The 18,788-nt window shown below is 43.2% G+C and overlaps 1 protein-coding gene across 2 annotated transcripts in view; it reads right to left on the bottom strand.

Moving 5' to 3' along the window:
* marchf5 (membrane-associated ring finger (C3HC4) 5) overlaps positions 1-18,788 on the bottom strand; it is a 48,755-nt gene that overhangs the window by 11,744 nt on the left and 18,223 nt on the right. For both annotated transcript variants that reach the window (XM_079511758.1, XM_079511757.1), the window contains exon 2: positions 15,510-15,712. In XM_079511758.1, coding sequence (XP_079367884.1) covers positions 15,510-15,712 — 203 coding nt within the window. The remainder of the gene's footprint in view (positions 1-15,509; positions 15,713-18,788) is intronic.

The raw sequence follows: 18,788 nt of genomic DNA, 5'->3' as shown, positions 1-18,788 counted from the left end.
TTAGGTCATTTTGAGAGATCACCTTTATCCTATGATTAATACTTTCATCCTGATGGGAGTGATCTATTCCACGTTTACAATGCACCAATCCACCGGGCATGGGGGATTAGTGTATGTTTTAATCAGGATGGAAATGATGTGACTATTGTGTTATGACCTTCAGTTACCAGATCCAGGGGCGTAACTACCGTGACGCAGACAGCGCGACTGCGTGGGGGCCCAGAGGCAAGGGGGGCACACGGCCGCCCACCCGTCTCTGTAAAATGAAATTATAATACAGAGATGCAATGACAGTTGTGTTGAACAAAGTTTGGCGGAGCCTGGTGGTGGCTGCTGCTATAGCACACACAGCCACACACCATACCATATGCATAGGCAACATGTGCCCCGCCTCCCTCCCAACAGCTCTGTTAGAGCGTAGGGCTGTAATAATGTGAAGGAAGTCAGTAGTGTCTGTGGCGCGCCACAAGTGTGCATGCAGTGGGCTTTCCCACTCCCAGTCTCATGTCCCGACAGCCAGGTACGTGCACAAATCACAACTATAATTGTACAGTGCCCCGCTGTTTATAAACCAAAACGCAGTTTGGGGCCTGTTTTTACAGCCTGCAGCTGCTTCTCTGTTCACAATTGCGACAGGTACCGTCCGTCACAACTGTTGTACAGTGCCCCGCTGCGCTGTTTATAAGCAAAAAACTGTCAGTCTGTATGGGATATTTCGATCGCGGGGGGGAGTACTTGCTGATCAGCCTGCGTCAGGGCCCAGTGACGTCTAGTTACACCACTGACCAGATCTCAAACCATTGGGCTCGATTCACACATGCCACTTTGGAAAGAACTTGGGCCCCATCCTTACTTCCTTCACAGGTGTTACCGCTGATACTGATGAAGGCTCTGTTCCATTCTGGACAAACTGAGTCAGTGGTGCTGCTATTGTGCATGTTGGCTCACTGGAAGCACTCTGCTACACAACACAAGTGGGTCTACATTAAGTGTCCTTGAGTAGGTTCCAAATGGCCCCGTACGGGTGTGGAACTCTGAGAGTGTACAAATGGACCTTTACGGGTCCATTTGTACACTCTGAGTTATGGGGATCCTTGAAAATATTCAAGGATGGAACAGAGCCTTAGGGCCGATTCATACTCCTATTTTACCGCTGTTTCGGCGCTGTAGTGCCGAAATGATTTCGGCTCGTCAGAAATTTTTAGTAGCACCGAAGAGCTGACTTTAGGACGGTACCCGCCCCCCCCGAACCTCAAATGACGTCACATTGTAGGCTCTACAGCACCGAACCGACTTTTATTCGGCTCTAAAATAGGAGTATGAATCGGCCCTTAATTGGTATCATCGGTAACACCCGTCAAGGAAGAGGGGAAACGCCCCGGAAGTAGGAAGAGTTATTCTGTGTGCATAGAGCACATTGAATGAACACCAATGGAAGTAGGTAGTGTTATTCTGTGTGCATAGAGCACATTGAATGAACACCAATGGAAGTAGGAAGAGTTATTCTGTGTGCATAGAGCACATTGAATGAACACCAATGGAAGTAGGTAGTGTTATTCTGTGTGCATACTGCATAGAGCACATTGAATGAACACCAATGGAAGTAGGTAGTGTTATTCTGTGTGCATACTGCATAGAGCACATTGAATGAACACCAATGGAAGTAGGAAGAGTTATTCTGTGTGCATACTGCATAGAGCACATTGAATGAACACCAATGGGAGATCTGGGACTGATGTGTTGCACCACCACCATCAGAACAGCCCTCAGACAGAGTTCCACACATCTCCATGCCAAGGCGCATCGAAACTGTTCTGGCGGTTTCTGGTGTATAGACTTTAATTTCCAAAGTAAGGTCAGTCATGAACATAGTGTCCCCTCCGGTGCATTGCCACTGCCAGAATTTTTGATACTTTCCAGGGCTGTACTTAAGTGCACAGGTTGTTTGCCAACCAGAATGATCTTGTGCGCTTTAGCACATTAATCTGGCATATCCTGACTAAAGTGTTGGAATTGACTGATACATATAAAACTTTAATAGATAGAAATGTAAACAGCACAGGATATGGAATCTATCATTTCCCGCCAGTGTGTGTGTTGGTTGGTCACCCCAGGCAAGCCCCCCAGGTCATCGTGACATCACGTGACATCAGCCCCCATATATGGTGTCCAGGTCATCGTGACATTCCATATGTTGATCTGACCTCATCACACCCGGTACACTCAAGACACGCTCCATATATGGCCAGTGCACGCGACCTCGCCCTTTAGGGCGAGGCTCACCCTCAGGCGCCTTACTGGTTCAAAAAGTACATGCCCCATAGACAATGTTATGCTGCAACCCAGTAAGATGGCCGCCACGTGGCGACGTCGCTCTCCATTGGCCAGCAGCACGGGTGAGCCATCAGCCTTTCTTATATATATCTATGACTGGCCCCCTTAGCCACTGGTAGGGCATAGACAGAGTGTAACAATTAATTTCAGCCACTGGCAGCAGATTCCATGATTAAGATAATTAAAAAAGGAGGGAGGGTAGGAAGGTGTGTGTGTGTGTGTGTGTGTGGCAGAGACCAGGGGGGAAAGTGCAATTGCACCTCGAATCCTCCATAGTGCGCATGCAGATTCTGTTCCAGCTGGCTTACTAACGCTTTCAAGTCAGAGCAGAGGGAAAAAGAGTAGCGTCAAGGACACACGCACCAACCTCAAATTTATACTGCTGGCCAAAATTAGTGTGCTACGCTGGCTAGTGGCTCCATAGCAGCAGCTGGCTGATGGCCAAAGAACCAACGCAGCATATAGTGTAGAACTATATGCCCACTGGTTCCCCAATACTGAATGCTCTGAATGCTGGTTCCCCAATACTGAATATACTGCCCCCTAGGCCAACATCCTGAGAGATGAATAGCACTTTATCTATATTGCACTTTGAATGCATCAGCACTTTCTCCTGCTAAATGTTGTCTACTCTCTTTACTTTTTAATGTTTTGCCTCTTTTTAATGTGTCTATTGTTTAATGTGAAGCATCATGAGTTGTGGAGAAGGGTATTTTGCTACCCTGTGTGCCCAGTGTATATTGTGGAAGTGACAATACATCTGATTGATTGACTTTTAAACCCGCGACCCAAAACGGAAATTAGACATTCCCCCGGGACCCAAAATAGTGAAAATAGCCATTTTCACCACTTCTTAAATATTGTGTTAGGCTCTAATTAATAGAATCTCTTAGATTTTTATTTTATTTCTTCATGAAGTTACTGAAACAAAATCATTGAACTTTGGTTTAATTAATGAAAAGTTTTGCTTTCTTGGGAATTTTGAAATACTAATAATTAATGCATTTTGGGCGGGAACCCCTTTTGGCAGGAAGGGCGAGATACTGTATGAGTATACACTATACTTTATATCAGTATATGTCTAGTTGTCTACATAAAATGCTATCTAAACTACATACGTTTAGCCTTTGCATATGCCTGTAAGCAGTGGCGTAACTAGACGTCACTGGGCCCTGACGCAGGCTGATCAGCGAGTGCTACTGGGTAAGACGGAGTCTGAAGAGGTGACTTTTCAGACTACGGCAGAAGACTGGGCACAGAGGACATTGGACAAGAGTACCGTGTCGGAGAGAGGCCCGTCCACGGTTTGGCCTCATCTGTATTACCCAGCTGTCGCTCTGGTGTTCCGCCAAGCAGCGGAAAAATTACATGTGTGAAGGGAGGCTAATTAAAAGTCGCACAAAACACCACACAAAGTACACTGTTGAAGTTAGCATAGACAGGAATAGACAAGTATTTTTCCAAAACCGTACATGGACAGAAGCAGTTGGCTCACTGTGTGTACTATTGTAAATCATAAACATTAGATTATACCCTCTTGCATCTGCGCGACCATAATAATACAGATTGCAACAATCACAATAAAGGCAAAAGACTGCAGCAATGATGCAGCAAAAATAGACCGTAATTCTTCTTCCTCTGTCCTCTTCAAAAGTGCACTAAAGCAGAAAGAATTCTCATGTCTGAGCCTGCATCTTCACATTGCTTTGCTGCACCTAAAAAAGGATACAAATCCCCAAAGCGATACAGTACATGATGCTGTGATATAGGGTCTTCCATCTTTATTAGTGGAACGCATCTGTGTCACCTTATAGTAGGGGAGCCTATCACTTTCCGTGATTTTGGAATGTTAATTTTTGGAGACAGGTATATCTTGATTCTTGGGGTTACCAGAATGCCAAAAAAACATGTCTCCAATTTTTTATGTCAGGTTTAGCATGTTTAATTAGCATAATTAGCTAATAAATTGTCAAAAACGGAAATGGCAATAACTTTGCTTCTAGGTAACTTATAAAGGTGATCTAAGAGTCTGAGTCCATGTTTGTGATGTCCAGAAATGCATCTGTTACCATTGTGAAGTCATACAAGCTTTCCTAATTAGCATAATTTCCATAAATTATGCAAAAACGAGGTGAACATCAGCAAATTGCTGCATGTTTTACTTTTAGTCAACTTTGAAAGCTTCTCACAGACTCCATGTGTATGTTTACAACTCCAGGAATAATTATCATCCTATGAATAAATCATGCAACCTTTTGTCTATGTAATAATTATGTAATAATCACACCAAAACCAGAAATAGCTATATTTCGTTGCTTTAAGTTAATTAATAAATGTGATCTTACAGATAGTAAGTCTGTTTGCATGTCTAGAAAATATTCTCTTTCCATAACTAGGATATGCAACCTTTCCATTATTAGCTATATATATATATATATATATATATATATATATATATATATATATATCCCTCATAAAAGAAAGAACAATATGAGAAATGGTCACAGAATTATCACATGATTTTTATTCTAATATTTACAGAAAGTTTTGAAAACACATTTAATTGAAGGGTCTTCGTCATCGTCAATCCCCAACAGATGTGCCTTGTTTACATTACCACACACCTCTAATCATCGGCCCTACACATGCACATCTCAGAGCAGTTAAAATTTTGAGATCGATAAGAACAATGTGATATGCACTGTGATTTCTTGCAGACACATTTTATCAGTTGGGTAATGGTGGCTGGGCCGTGGGTATCCCGTGTTGTGACTGGCACCAGTTGATCTCCCTCAGCCTCCCATCCATTTTTAGTTTCTGGTGGCATCTGTGGGTTAGGTACGTGGTCCTGATCCCATACCATTGCCTGATAATATGCATGGGTAATGGCTTGATTTAATGCTGCTTGTGTAGGTGGCAGCTTCTCGGCTTCTAATTGTTTCTTTGTGAATAACCTCCACCTGAGCTCATCAACATCCACAGGATTTGTACCGGGCTCGTACAGCTGGCAAACAAATGCTTCAATCTTTTTTGACAGTTGTACCCTTCCAGCTAAGAGTGTAACTGTCATAGATGGAATGGCATTGGTACAGGCAATGGGAAAGCCACCATGGATCAAGACATGTTCCCAGTAAGCTGACCACTCCATAGCCACACTGGACAGGAAGACCAAAGAACATAGTGAGATCCATGTAGTATTTGACCGACGCCAGGGTGGAAAGCCCCGGGCCCCTACCACTTATCATGTGGAAGACAACACACCGATAGGGAAGTGTCAGAAAAACAGTTCTTGTCAGGTATCAGCACCAAAGATGAGCTGACTGTCTTATCTTGCTAAGAAAGCCCTCCAACACAGGTGAAACCCAATGTTTTTATAATCACGTCAAGGCAGGCTGTCCACTCAAACATCTCCACAGCGTACAGGAAGAGGCTGACACAAGGATAATCCTGCACAGCCTGGATGCTGTCCGAAGAGGGGCAACACAGCTCTACATTGAGTCCCCTGACACTGATGTCTTTGTTCTTACAATACGACGGTACCATCAGCTGTGCAAGGACATCTATTTCATCACCGGTGTGGGGAACAAAAAACGTATCATCGCTGGAGCCAGTAGTGCAGGCACTGGGTAAAACGAGGACTTCAGCCTTACCAGGGTTCCATGCCGTCTCTGGAGCTGATCAGACAGCTCCAGGGAATTTAACCTGTTGGCCAGGTCTAAACAGGTGTCCTGTGGAGGTGGTATCTGCAGTTGCTACTGTATATACTATGAGCTACAAAAAGGCTCAGTTCTGACGCAGCACGTACCTAACCCACAGATGCCACCAGCAACTGAATATGAATGGGAGGCTGAGGGAGCTCAACTGGTGCCAGTCACAACACGGGATACCCACGGCCCAGCCACCATTACCCAACTGATCAAATGTGTCTGCAAGAAATCACAGTGCATATCACATTGTTCTTGTCGATCTAAAATTTGAACTGCTCTGAGATGTGCATGTGTGGGGCAGATGATTAGAGGTGTGTGGTAAGCAAGGCACATCTGTTGGGGATTGACGATGACGACGAAGATGGAGACCCTTCAATTTTCAAAACTTTCTGTAAATATTAGAATAAACAATCTGATAATTCTGTGACCATTTCCCATATTGTTCTTTCTTGCGACTGCAGGTCGCCTTTAGGAAATTATGGACGGGCCTGCCCAAAGTTATTAGTTCTCAACAGGCCCGAAAATTCAATTAGATCTCTATATGGAGCTGACCTGTTCTGACATTCCATATGTTGATCTGACCTCATCAAACCCTGTACACTCAAGACACGCTCCATATATGGCCAGTTCAGAATACATTCCATATGTTGATCTGACCCCCCATGCCAAAGCACCAGCACTCGCCCAGCAGTCTGTCATGACCCAGGCAGATATGTTGATCTGACCCCCCATTCCAAAGCACCAGCACTCGCCCAGCCCTTTAGTGCGAGGTCGCTTCTAATATTTTCTAGACATGCAAACAGACTTACACTGTCTGTAAGATCATGCGTATTAATTAACTTAAAGCAAAGAAATACAGCTATTTCTGGTTTTGGTGTGATTATTACATAATTATTACATAGACAAAAGGTTGCATGATTTATTCATAGGATGATAATTATTCCTGGAGTTGTAAACATACACTTGAAGTCTGTGAGAAGCTTTCAAAGTTGACTAAAAGTAAAACATGCAGCAATTTGCTGATGTTCACCTCGTTTTTGCATAATGTATGGCAATTATGCTAATTAGGAAAGGTTGTATGACTTCACAATGGTAACAGATGAATATCTGGACATCACAAACATGGACTCAGACTCTTAGATCACCTTTATAAGTTACCTAGAAGCAAAGTTATTGCCATTTCCGTTTTTGACAATTTATTAGCTAATTATGCTAATTAAACATGCTAAACCTGACATAAAAAATTGGAGACATGTTTTTTTGGCATTCTGGTAACCCCAAGAATCAAGATATACCTGTCTCCAAAAATTAACATTCCAAAATCACGGGCATCAAAATTTGATTGATAGGCTCCCCTACTATTAGCTTTTAACCACTTTAACCCATTTTGGGCGGGAACCCCTTTTGGTGTTTTAAAGCATTATGTTATACTTTAGCTATTGAAAAATAACAGATCTACAAGCTCATAGCGCGGCACAGAGTGCCACGCTACGAGCTTGTAGGTCTGCTATTTTTGAAAAATCGTGAAAATGTGGCACAAATCTTTGAATATATCATTTCTTTCAGAGCGAACGTTTTTAACTCAAATCTTTGCTTCTTGGGGGGTCCCTGGAACTACATATTTTCGGCGGCCAATTACATATATTTTTGGGGGTCCTTGACATGAAAATGTTTTGAGAACCGCTGACATAGAAACATGGGTTTTTCAGAAAACTGTCAGGATTTAGAAGGCATTTGTAGAATCGTTCCCAGGTCTATACGGGTTAACCATTATTATAAACCTTGTCTGTTGAAAAGTAGCAGACCTACAAGCTACTAGCTAGCTCATAGTGTGGCACGACGAGTGCCACGACGCTATGAGCTGAAGCCACTACATACTGTAGCAACTCTTGCATACATACTGCAACAGATGCATCATGTCAGCAGCTTACGTTTGCATAATGTTTTATGTTGTTAAGCACAATGAATGTCCTTGTTGTTGAAATGTGCTATACAAATAATCGTGCGTTGCCAATCAGACAGCTGACCAAGGTTAAACTGCATTTGCAAATACTGCTTATGTAACAAAATAGTCTGTGACGAGCCGTACAGTTGTCAAAAGAATCCACAGAGGTAATTTAAAGGTTCGATCACTAGCCAGCCAGCCAGCCAGCCAAGACAGACAGACATACATAACCCATCCAGGTGCCAGGCTGCATGCCAGCGTCACTGGTCTGGGATTGGTCTGCCGCAGTCTGAGGCGACATGACCACTCAGTGCTATTTTTAGCCAGCATCAACAGAGCACCTGCAGCAGAAACCAACGACACACACACACACTTCAGTCATCTTCTCTGCGTTGTCACTCTTTGATAAGTCGCTCCCCTCGGCTCCCCCCCACCACAGCCCTAATTTCCCCCCCCCCCCCCCCCCCCCCAACTCAACCTGTCGTTTTAAACTTTAAGTACCCTGATTTTATATCCGCCTTCTCCTCTCTTTTAACTTGTTTGAGTGCTCGGATCGCCCCTCTTTCTGGTGCCATACAGTCCCTTTGATCCTTGAAGCACCAGCCGTAACTTTTTGCACCTCCACTGAGCACCTGCTTGATTTCTATTTTCGCTCAACCTCTGACTAGTTTAAAGTCATACTTGGCTCAGCTGTGTAACTTTTTCCAATTAAATATTATATTTTGATCAAAGTTATATTTGATATAATCTTTCACTTGTATATTTTTCCACAAAAACAAATCCACGTAAATGTGAATTTGGAAACTTTTCTAAAGAGGTTCTTGTCCCGAGTGTCCGCAACAGGCCGACAGTCACGACAAAATGAACCAGGCATTGGAACCAGGTACCGGGAATGGGGCCTTGTATTGCCATGGATCTGTCGATACGATACGATACGTATCACAATACAGGGATCAGGATACAATATATTGCAAAACTATTGCGATATTGTATGCAAGGTGATATATTGCAATTTCTTGTCAGTACTGACTAGCGTCAACATTGAGGTTGGGGCTAGAGCCCTGCGCATTATTTTCAAAGCGTTACATCCGTGTTTTCGTTTCAAACTGAATCCTAGGAATAGCTGTTCTAACAGACAACAGAGCTACTGGAGTGGTTGCCAAAAAGACCACGAAAATGGATATTACACAGTGAAAACTTCGCACATGGGATTTGGGTGGAGAGTTAAGGCAGGTAAACTCAATAGGTCATACTGATTACTGAACGCTTTATTGCTCCTTGATCTCCTGTCCAGATACAGACCATGGGCATTAACTGATGTCATATCCTTTAAAAAAAAAGATGTGCCCCAGCATTCGCACAGGTGGTGTTTTGTTTGGTGATGTTGGGATTTGTTTTAATGACAATATTGGTCAAAAAGAAAGTTTTCAACGTCCTTTTCGAAGTATGAACAGCATGTGGAACAGAATATGGCACAAAGCTAGCGTCCTTCGTTGTGTAACTATCATGGGGTGGTGTATCTAACTGACAGCATCTCTACAGAGCTCAGCCCTCTTGTTCTCACTCCAGCTCATTAGTGCCCTTTGGCCCTACCTCCCTCCCTTCCCATTTCTCCTCATCTGTTGCCCAATTTCTCTTACACAGCCTGAGAAATCCCAATTTCTGCGGATGCCCATTTTCCCCAAATCTAACCCATCACCCCTCTCTCTCTAGCCCTCTGAATGATTACTAGAAGATTGTTCTGAACATTTGCCAGACCTCATATCACGGAGAAAAGCACAACTTGAAGCTTAAGCATCCTATTCCCACACAATTTTCTCAATCTTTCCGTCATATAAAAGTGAAGGGCCATACATTACGTTTCTCCGCAGCAAAAATCACAAATGTAACAGAAGCCCTTATAGAAGTGCCTCAGTAAATGATGAGTGACGCCACTTTCTGAGGATGCCATCAGTCAGCCGAGCAGCCACAGCCGAGAGGAGGTTCCCTTTCCAAACAAAACCATTGACTCGTTCATCACACAATCCTCCCTCATAGCTGTCGGCCAAACCGGCAGAGCATTAAAAGACACAAGGAACTAAGTAAGAAAAAAAAGAGTAGGCTGCACTGTGGAGGAAGAGGAGAGAGATGATGAGCTTGAAAATAAACAGTTTAACCTCCTGGGCCACAATTCTTCTGGTTCTCGTCTCGTGATGCAAAGAACGCAGCCAAGAATAGCCTCACCTCAGAAATAGGAAAAAAGTAAAAGAAAAATAAATTATGTGGCAGACGGTGGAAAAGCACTGACACATTGGGCCTCATTCACATAAAGTTGTTCCTACTATATTATAGTGTAGAAACTAGAAAGCAGATGATGAATCTTACCGACAAAAAGCTTGTTCACAACATGCCAACCCATTTGCATTGTTCCACAACACAATTAACATAATCAATTGCAACCGGAATTATCCAACGTGAAACGAACTTGCCAGCGCTGAGAACTCCATAGTACTTGTTCAACATCGTCACTTCTCAAAATAAACAGATCTGAAAGCTTTGACAACTTTGTAGCTCAGTGTATTTGGCAAGCGAGTGAGTCCCTCGTGCGATGGATCCACTGAACGTGAATTCAATATTGCTCTCATATCTACTATCTAGCTAAATACGAATACATTTCTGTATGGACCAAATAATAGGCTAATAAAACATGGGAGGATAGGATATAAGCTATCTACTAAAGAATGACTTATTTTTTGCTGATGTAAATGATGCTAGAATCTAGGGCATACTGGAACGCAATCGATTATGGATCATTATGGAGTTTAGTGCATTATATTTCCATAACTAAACATCGTTTCAAGCAATACTACTTGATTTCCATTTATTTTCCTTTAAATTTGTATTGCCTCAGGCTAAAATAATGAAACAGGAATACCTGGATAAACTTGCACAATTACTTCACATTTGGCTCTAAGTAACCAAGGACTTCACAGACAGGTCATCCTAAAAATAACCAACAACAACTCAGCCAAGAGCAAAACAAAGTCTCCAGAGGAGAGACACACACACACACATATATAGGCAGGGATATTTAGTAAGGAGCGGAGCCCCGTGCAGAAGCCATGATGCTAGCTAAGCTTACTGCACTTAAGACAAACTGCCCACCTTTTGCATAATGGGTAACAATATGACAGTCCCAAAATTAATCTTAGGAAAGTTGTAATTTAAATTCAGCAAACAAGGATTTATGCAAGTTAACCCAATTCATGGTTTCTTTTATTACTACTACTACTACTACTACTACAGACAGAAAGGCTGTTAACAACACACAAAAAAACAGTGCAAACTTAGAGGACCTTAAAGGGGAAAAAACATACAGTACACAATGCCACATAACGTACACTTTTGTCACTGTATTTATCAACTGTAAACAAAAAAAGGGTAAATATAGTCATTTTCCACTGGGAACCAAATGGATCCATTTGTACACGCGGCTCAGAGTTAAACACCAAGGATGTGCATGGCTTTGTGGAAGAAGCTCTGCTTAAGTCTCCTAGAGACCTGTACCTTCTCTCTGACAGAGAGGATATGTTGAGCTGAGTGGAGGTGGTGATCCATGATCTGGATTGCTTGTGACACCAAACCAATATATTATTATCTCCACCAGGCCGAATGCATGGGGAGAGAGTATGTTTTGCACCCTGTCCGTCCGTCCGTGTGTCCGGCCGTTCGTGTACAGCTAATCTCCGTCGCCATCAGTCGCGTCTTTACCTATAACTGTACCGATCTGCACAAAAGGTTTGTATGCACACACCCTAGAGGCCAAGGAAAAACGTCTGCATTTTTCAAATCTGCCTTTTATAGCGCCACCAGGAGGCCGATTTATGTGATTTTTTATTTTTTACATTAGTCCTTATTAGTTTATATTAGATTGTATACAAATATCACACAAATTGGTACAAATGATCTTTATAGTCATGTGATCAAGACAGATCTGTGTGATGTTTTTTACATTCTATCATGGTTGGCTAACAGGGAGAACGGCGACACTTGAATTGCATTGGATATCGGATGGGTCCGATTAATCAATAATCGGATAATATTTATTTTCTTTTTTTAAATCTGTTGGAAAGGCAATATTGTCATCCAAACAGGACTCATCCAAAAGATGGAGTTAGTAACCAAATGGACTCTTATTAACTCTCAAGAGTTAAAATTATTGTTAATCATCTACATCAGGGGTTCCCAAACCTTTTTGGCTTGGGTACCCCTTGGGGGGAAGAATTTTTTATTTGTAGGGTTCATTAAAAAAAGAAAGAAAAAAGGCCCCCCTCCCCCCAAACGATTAATCGTTAATATTGAATTATACTAATCGATTTTCATTTTGGACACATTTACACATCCCTAATAGTATCGCCCAATAGCCCACTATTGCCGGACGACGTCGCCCAAAAAATGAATTATTTTCATCTTTTCTAGTTGACATTAATTTTGTAAGGAGTAAATCACTGATGCCAGCACTCACTCACTCACTCAGTGGCACCTTCAAGGCATAACTGAACCTGCTGCTTATAGCAAGGGAGAGGTGACTGACAGCGCTGCCCGGGTCACTATAAATACACGCCAACCTGTTTACTTGCCGAGCCAGAACTCCTGCGAACCAACCCATACATTGTCAAAGAGCCAGCTCCTACTCTCAAATTGCACATTCTCCTCCTCTCTCTCTCTGATGTAATGGATTGGGAGGGAGCAGAAATTGTGTTTTTGATGTCAGAGACATTGAAAAAAATAAAATGTGCACATCTCACCAGTAGGGACAGAGCTCGTAGATTTTTATTGATAACGAGCACCTGATCGATCAGGCTTATTGAGCCAGGTTCTTATCGAGCCCACTATCGAGCATTTTCTATTATTTTGTTGAAAGACTGGAGACAATAAATTCTGAACAGAACCAGTATCTTTTACTAGGGACTTCGAATAGGCTACAGAACTTGTCTAACAGCCGGAAGGCAATTGATTGATTTAATTTAATTTACCAATAAAATAGTATTAAGAAAACTGTTAACAGGTTAATATGTGTATTGTGTACCGTCACTTTAAAGGTGTCATTTTGTTTCCCCGGACAGCGCTGGTTGGCAGGTATCAATACACTTTTAGACTGACATGTTTGTGCCAGCATGGATCATTACATTTATTTCTCGATCGCCTCTTGTCTTGATTGTTTAATGACGTCATCGGGGGCCGCGCTATGCTCAATAACGCTTGATTGATAACGGGTACTCAATAAGCTCGTAATTGGATTTCTTGGGGTATCAGTTATCGAGCTCCATACCTACTCACCAGGCACTTCCAAAGAAGTGAACCAAACTAGGGCTGCACAATTATGGCCAAATGTATAATCGTGACTACTGCTTAATCCCAGATTTAAATTATTTTTTAATTAGGGCTGCAAATATTGAGTATCTATAGATGAATCCGTGGAGCACTGCCATGTAGTTGCGGTGTCGTATTATAGCATTCTAAATAAAAACAATACAAACTAAGCTATGATGACTAAAACTAAGACGAAATATATTGACAATTTCGTCAACAAATAAAAAAACTAGACTAAAATGTTAGGGAGGGACTAGTGGAGAAGTCATTGTATGCTTTGCTGCATGCTGAAAATAGCCAATCTACAAGTTTGCGACCGCTATTCACAGGCTATTTACAGGCTATTTACAGGCTACAGCATGTAACAATGTCTAAAATCAACCATTATGATTATCCAAAAAATAAGTGATATTTGAATTAAGTGAAATCACTGAATATACCTTTAAAATACATATTATCCACCCCCACAACAAATAAGTAACAGCATCTTATCTTTAGGGAGGAGGAGGAATGTGACATGGTGTGAAACGGTGTCCTTTGCCAATACGCGTGTAACGTTGCTGCGGATGTTGTGTTTACCGGATGACTCAGCGCTGCCACTGCCTGCCTGCATGGGAACAATTGTGAGCCTCGAGTCCCAATGACGTGTCGCCAGGATAATGAGAGCAGGAACTTCTCTAAACTGCTGTTTTGTCAATCAGCCTCGAAGCTCGGCGGCGGAATAATAAGCAGGGGTGGGGGGGGCTTTTCTCTCTCTGTCAGGCTGAAAGGGAGTATTTACCAAGATCACCACAGTGCCCTATATGCCGACTGTCTGGAAATAATAAATAAACATGCACTCAAGGCAAAACAAACTGAAGGGTTCTTCTTGGAGCTTGCGGTACAGTTACAGGGAGTGCCTATTGACAGTGCCCTCGACGGACTGCCTTCGAACTCCCACTTTTGAACAGGGAAAATGGCTTCATAATGCTGCTACTGTGACAGCAACAGATGGGAGAATTGAGGGCTGTCATGACATTTTGAAAAAGGGCCGTCTTAGGCCAGCCGTCCACCATGCAGTTCCTCCGATTTCCGATACCGGTCGAGGGAAAACCAGTATAAAAGAGGAAGGAGCGCATCCGTTTGGCCAGAGTAGAAATCTCTTTTCTACAAGAGTGCCTTGCTTGGTCTCATCTTTTATTTCTGGCCTGAATAGACAGAGTTCTTGTGCTCATTTTGAAGCAAATCTGTCTTCTTTACACAATTTGACTAAGACTGGACTTTTAGGTACCAGGTTGTGAGATGTAACCCATTGCTTCTCAAAGTTGGGACCCCTAGGGGTACTTGTGGGAGTTCCAGGGGGTCCCTAGCTAAATGATAGTTAGGAACCAAATGGACCCTTATGGGTCTGTAACTCTGAGTGTACAAATGGTATTTGACAGGTCCATTTGGTTCCATTTGTACACTCAGTTAAATTAACATTGATTTTACAATATAAATTGGGTTCCCAGAGATGGAAATGCCATAAAATGGGGGTCCGTAGCCTAATGCATGCCAAACTGGAGGCCATTTTTAAATTAAAATGGTTGAGAATCACTGCTACCTAGAGCCGTAAAAAAAAAAACTTCTCTCATGGGGGTCCCTGGCATATCTTTTCACATGGGGGTCCACGGGCTCATAAATGTTGATTTGGGGGTCCTTGACATGATTTTGTTTTTTGTTTTGTTTTATCCCACGAATTTGTAACCCATTTTTTTACCCAGTGTCAATTACCTAATGTAATCTTGGGCGCTACACTTCCTCTGCCAACCTGGGGGGCAGCAGACTGACCTCATGCTTCCTTCTATGCATGAGGAGTCCAAGCTGCTTCTTATCACCTGACAGGGGAGAGTTTCCCCGGCCGGACGTAGCACGTGGGAGGAACACGTTATTCTGACCAGTGCCTTTCCCCTCCATCAGGCGTCCTAGCTGGCCAGGGAGAGGTAGTTTAGAGACCAGGATTACTGCATGTTTTTTGTAAGGGTACCTACCCTAGGGGACACGGGGAGAACATGCAAACTCCACACAGAAAGGCCCTTTCGCCAACCCCGCCTCGGGTATGGGCACTGATGACGCGGAGGGGGGAAAACGCGCCCACAGCTCCCACAGCGGGAATCGAAAAAGGTTTGAGAACCACTGACGTAAACACCTACCCAGTTTGGGGAAGACGATGAGGTACTCGGCGTTGCACTGCGGGCAGGCCACGCGCGCCGTGCTGTTGCCGCGCTGCTTCTCGTCCACCCAGCGCTGGAGACACGTCTGGTGGACCCACTTGGTGGAGCCGCGGCAGCGACACGGACGCACCCACTCCGCCGTGCGGTCGTCCTCGTCCGTGGCAAAGCACACCCAGCAGCTCCTGAACGCCACAAAACACACACGGTACACATTCTCAGTGTTAATACTTATTTTGGCACAGGAATCTTTCAGAAAAAAGGCGCTCGAGTGCCCAGCAGATGAGGCAGATTTTACTCTGAACAGCCTTCCATCCCCCCCCCCACCCACCACCGGGAGATATAATTTTCCATTACTATTTACTACTTCACGCAACCTCGTCTGATGTCTCTTCAGAAGCGTTAATATTCCAAAACGAGATGCTTGGTTAAGTCAGAAATGAGGACAGAACAACATCAGCGTTCTGATCAAAACCATGAAACCATGTCAGAGAGCGCTGCACAAGGCGTTGCCTAGCAACGGCCATGTAAAAAAAAAGATTTTAGCGATCCGGTTTTATACCATTAACTCTTTTTTCCCAAGTCCATATATATACGGACGTCAACGCTAGGTGGCGTCATATCCTAGGTCCGTACATGTGTGTATGTGTATGTGTGTGTGTGTGTGTGTCTCACACACACACACACACACACACACACACACACACACACAACCGTTTCGCATCCGAAAAAATTAGTTATCGTGCACGGGGACACATACACAGGGACACACATAGCTCCGGACTGGAACGGAGGCACCGCTCAAAAAGCCACCGCTCATCTGCTGAAAGAGTGTACAACTGTACAAGTGCATTTGTGAAGAGTTGTCTGATGGATGGATACAATAACAGTTGAGACCCGGATACCAGATTCTACAAAATGCCCTTCTAAAAATCATACAGGACAGAAAGCCTTTGACAGACAGGAGAGAAAGCCTTTCTTTGGACCAGAGATGAGGGCGACAGACAGACTAGGTAGGGGTTTTACCAAAAACACAGGCTTCCTCCACACAACATGACCATAGTTTGTTTCAAATAGGGGTTAGGAGGAAATGAAGGTTACATACTTAAATCTCCCTCAAATCTTAAAGAAGATAGAACATCTGTAACTGTATTACTATCGTCTAAAGCAATTGGGGGAGAGGAGAAGAGAAGAGACAAGACGTAATCTTACTTGTCCCCCTAGGGGTAAACAGCAGGCAGTCATCAAAACAAAGTCAGCTCTTCAAAAACACCAGTCAGAGGTCTAGGCTCAGACGTGACTTAGGTGTAGGAGAGTGCATTCTTAGAGGAAAGCATTGACAGGACAATTCGCAGTCCTTGATGGAATGAGGATGATAGCAGTGGTTATCATTATAGGTCTTTTGAATAATTGTAATCTGAATGGCCTTGGATGAAACACATGCAGCAGCAGAACTGTAGGCCAATGAGTCAGCATGAAAATAATGAAAGAAATCGCTCTAGATCAATATGACAACTTTATAGGCAAACAAGCGGCGAATGCTGAATGCTTTGTCAAGCACATCGGGGAGCGCCACAGGACTGCTGGATACAAACAGACTAGCTCAAACAAACAGGCCAGTGGCCATCTGGACAGCAAGCAAAGAATGTCTAAGAACCTTTACAGCAGGTCACATGCCCCCCTACCCACTGCCCCCCCCCCCCCCTTTAGAGTTGTCCCGATGCCATTTCTTTCAGACCGAGTACAAGTATTTAAATTTTAGTACTCGCCGATACAGAGTACCGATATGAGTATTTTTTATTTTCGTTGAGTAACCACTTATTTTACCCCCTTTTTCTCCAATTTAATTACATTGTCATGCCTACACTCAGAGTTCATTTATGCTTGTAGATCGGCTGTTTTTGGCGACTTGCTGCAGTGTTGGGGCAGAATTACTGCTGTTGCATTCGTTCAGCCTAGTGTCAATTGGATGTTTTGGTACTCGGGTCAGAGTATCGGGGCCAGTTCCGAGTACCGATTACGAGTACTTGAGGGTGGTATCGGTATCGGAACAACTCTACCCCCCTCCCTAGCTTGTAACCACTTTAACCATTGTTTTAAACTTTAGCTGTTGAAAAACAGCAGATATACAACCTCATAGCGCGGCACACAAGCTTGTAGATCTGTCGTTTTTGAAAAATGTGTGCAAATCTTTGAATAGCGATTCTTTCACAGCGAACTTTTTAAAATCAAATCTTTGCTTCTGGGGGGGGGGGGGGGGGGGTTTCCCTGGAACAACATATTTGGAGATGCGGGTCAGCGGCCAAATACATATAATTCTGGGTGTCCTTGACATGAAAAGGTTTGAGCACCACTCACTGATATAGAAACGTGGGTTTTTCAGAAAACTTAGAAGACATTTGTAGAATCCGGTCCTCAGGTCTTAATAGGTTAGAACCAATTCCTCCGTGTCCATCCTATCCCAACATCTCGGGAGGAAATTAGATATCCTTAGTACGCTGACCTATCTGCAGTATGTCTCCCACTGTGACATTATATTGCTGTTCCATAATTAATAGCCAGCGCGGGATTGGCTGGATAGTTCACCACCCATGTCTCACTGGTACGCGGCGGAGCTCAAGAATCTGGAAGCAGCAATATTTCTAATGAAAGCTGCTACGTGCCGATAACTAAAGAAATATACTCATAGGTTAAGTCCTGAATAATAGATATAAGGAAGAGGCTGAGGGGCCATAATGATGCTCTCGCTCAATGTCTTGGGACTTTCGTTGCTTAACCCATTTAGACTTGACGTCGAAATTGTAAAAAAATCTTCTAAATCCTCCAGTTTTCTGAAATAAATATTTTTCAAAAATAGTAGACCTACAAGCTCGTAGCGCCACTTGGTGGCGCGCTATGAGCTTGTAGATCTGCTATTTTTCAATAGCTAAATTACAACATAATGTTTAAAACACCAAAAGGGGTTCCCGCCCAAAATGGGTTAAAGGGGCACCTTGACATTTCAGTAGGTTATTTTCATTTTGCTTCCAAGATTGTAGCTAGCTGTTCCCTATTGGTTTAATTTAGATTCAGCACTTAATTTGTAGTGTACTACTCAGATCTACACGCGCGCAACACGTCGTGACACAACACCTTGTGAGCTTGTAGATCAGCAATGTTCGGTGAACGGCAGTCGTATGAATGTGACAATGGTCTGGTTAAGTGAAAGTCCCTGGCTAAAACCTAAAAATGTCAAGATATCCCGCTTTAAGCTCCATTCTC

This window comes from Electrona antarctica, assembly GCF_951216825.1.
Source record: "Electrona antarctica genome assembly, chromosome: 10".
Taxonomy (NCBI): domain Eukaryota; kingdom Metazoa; phylum Chordata; class Actinopteri; order Myctophiformes; family Myctophidae; genus Electrona; species Electrona antarctica.
The sequence above is the reverse complement of the archived record's forward strand: the minus strand, read 5'-3'. Positions and strand labels throughout refer to the sequence as shown.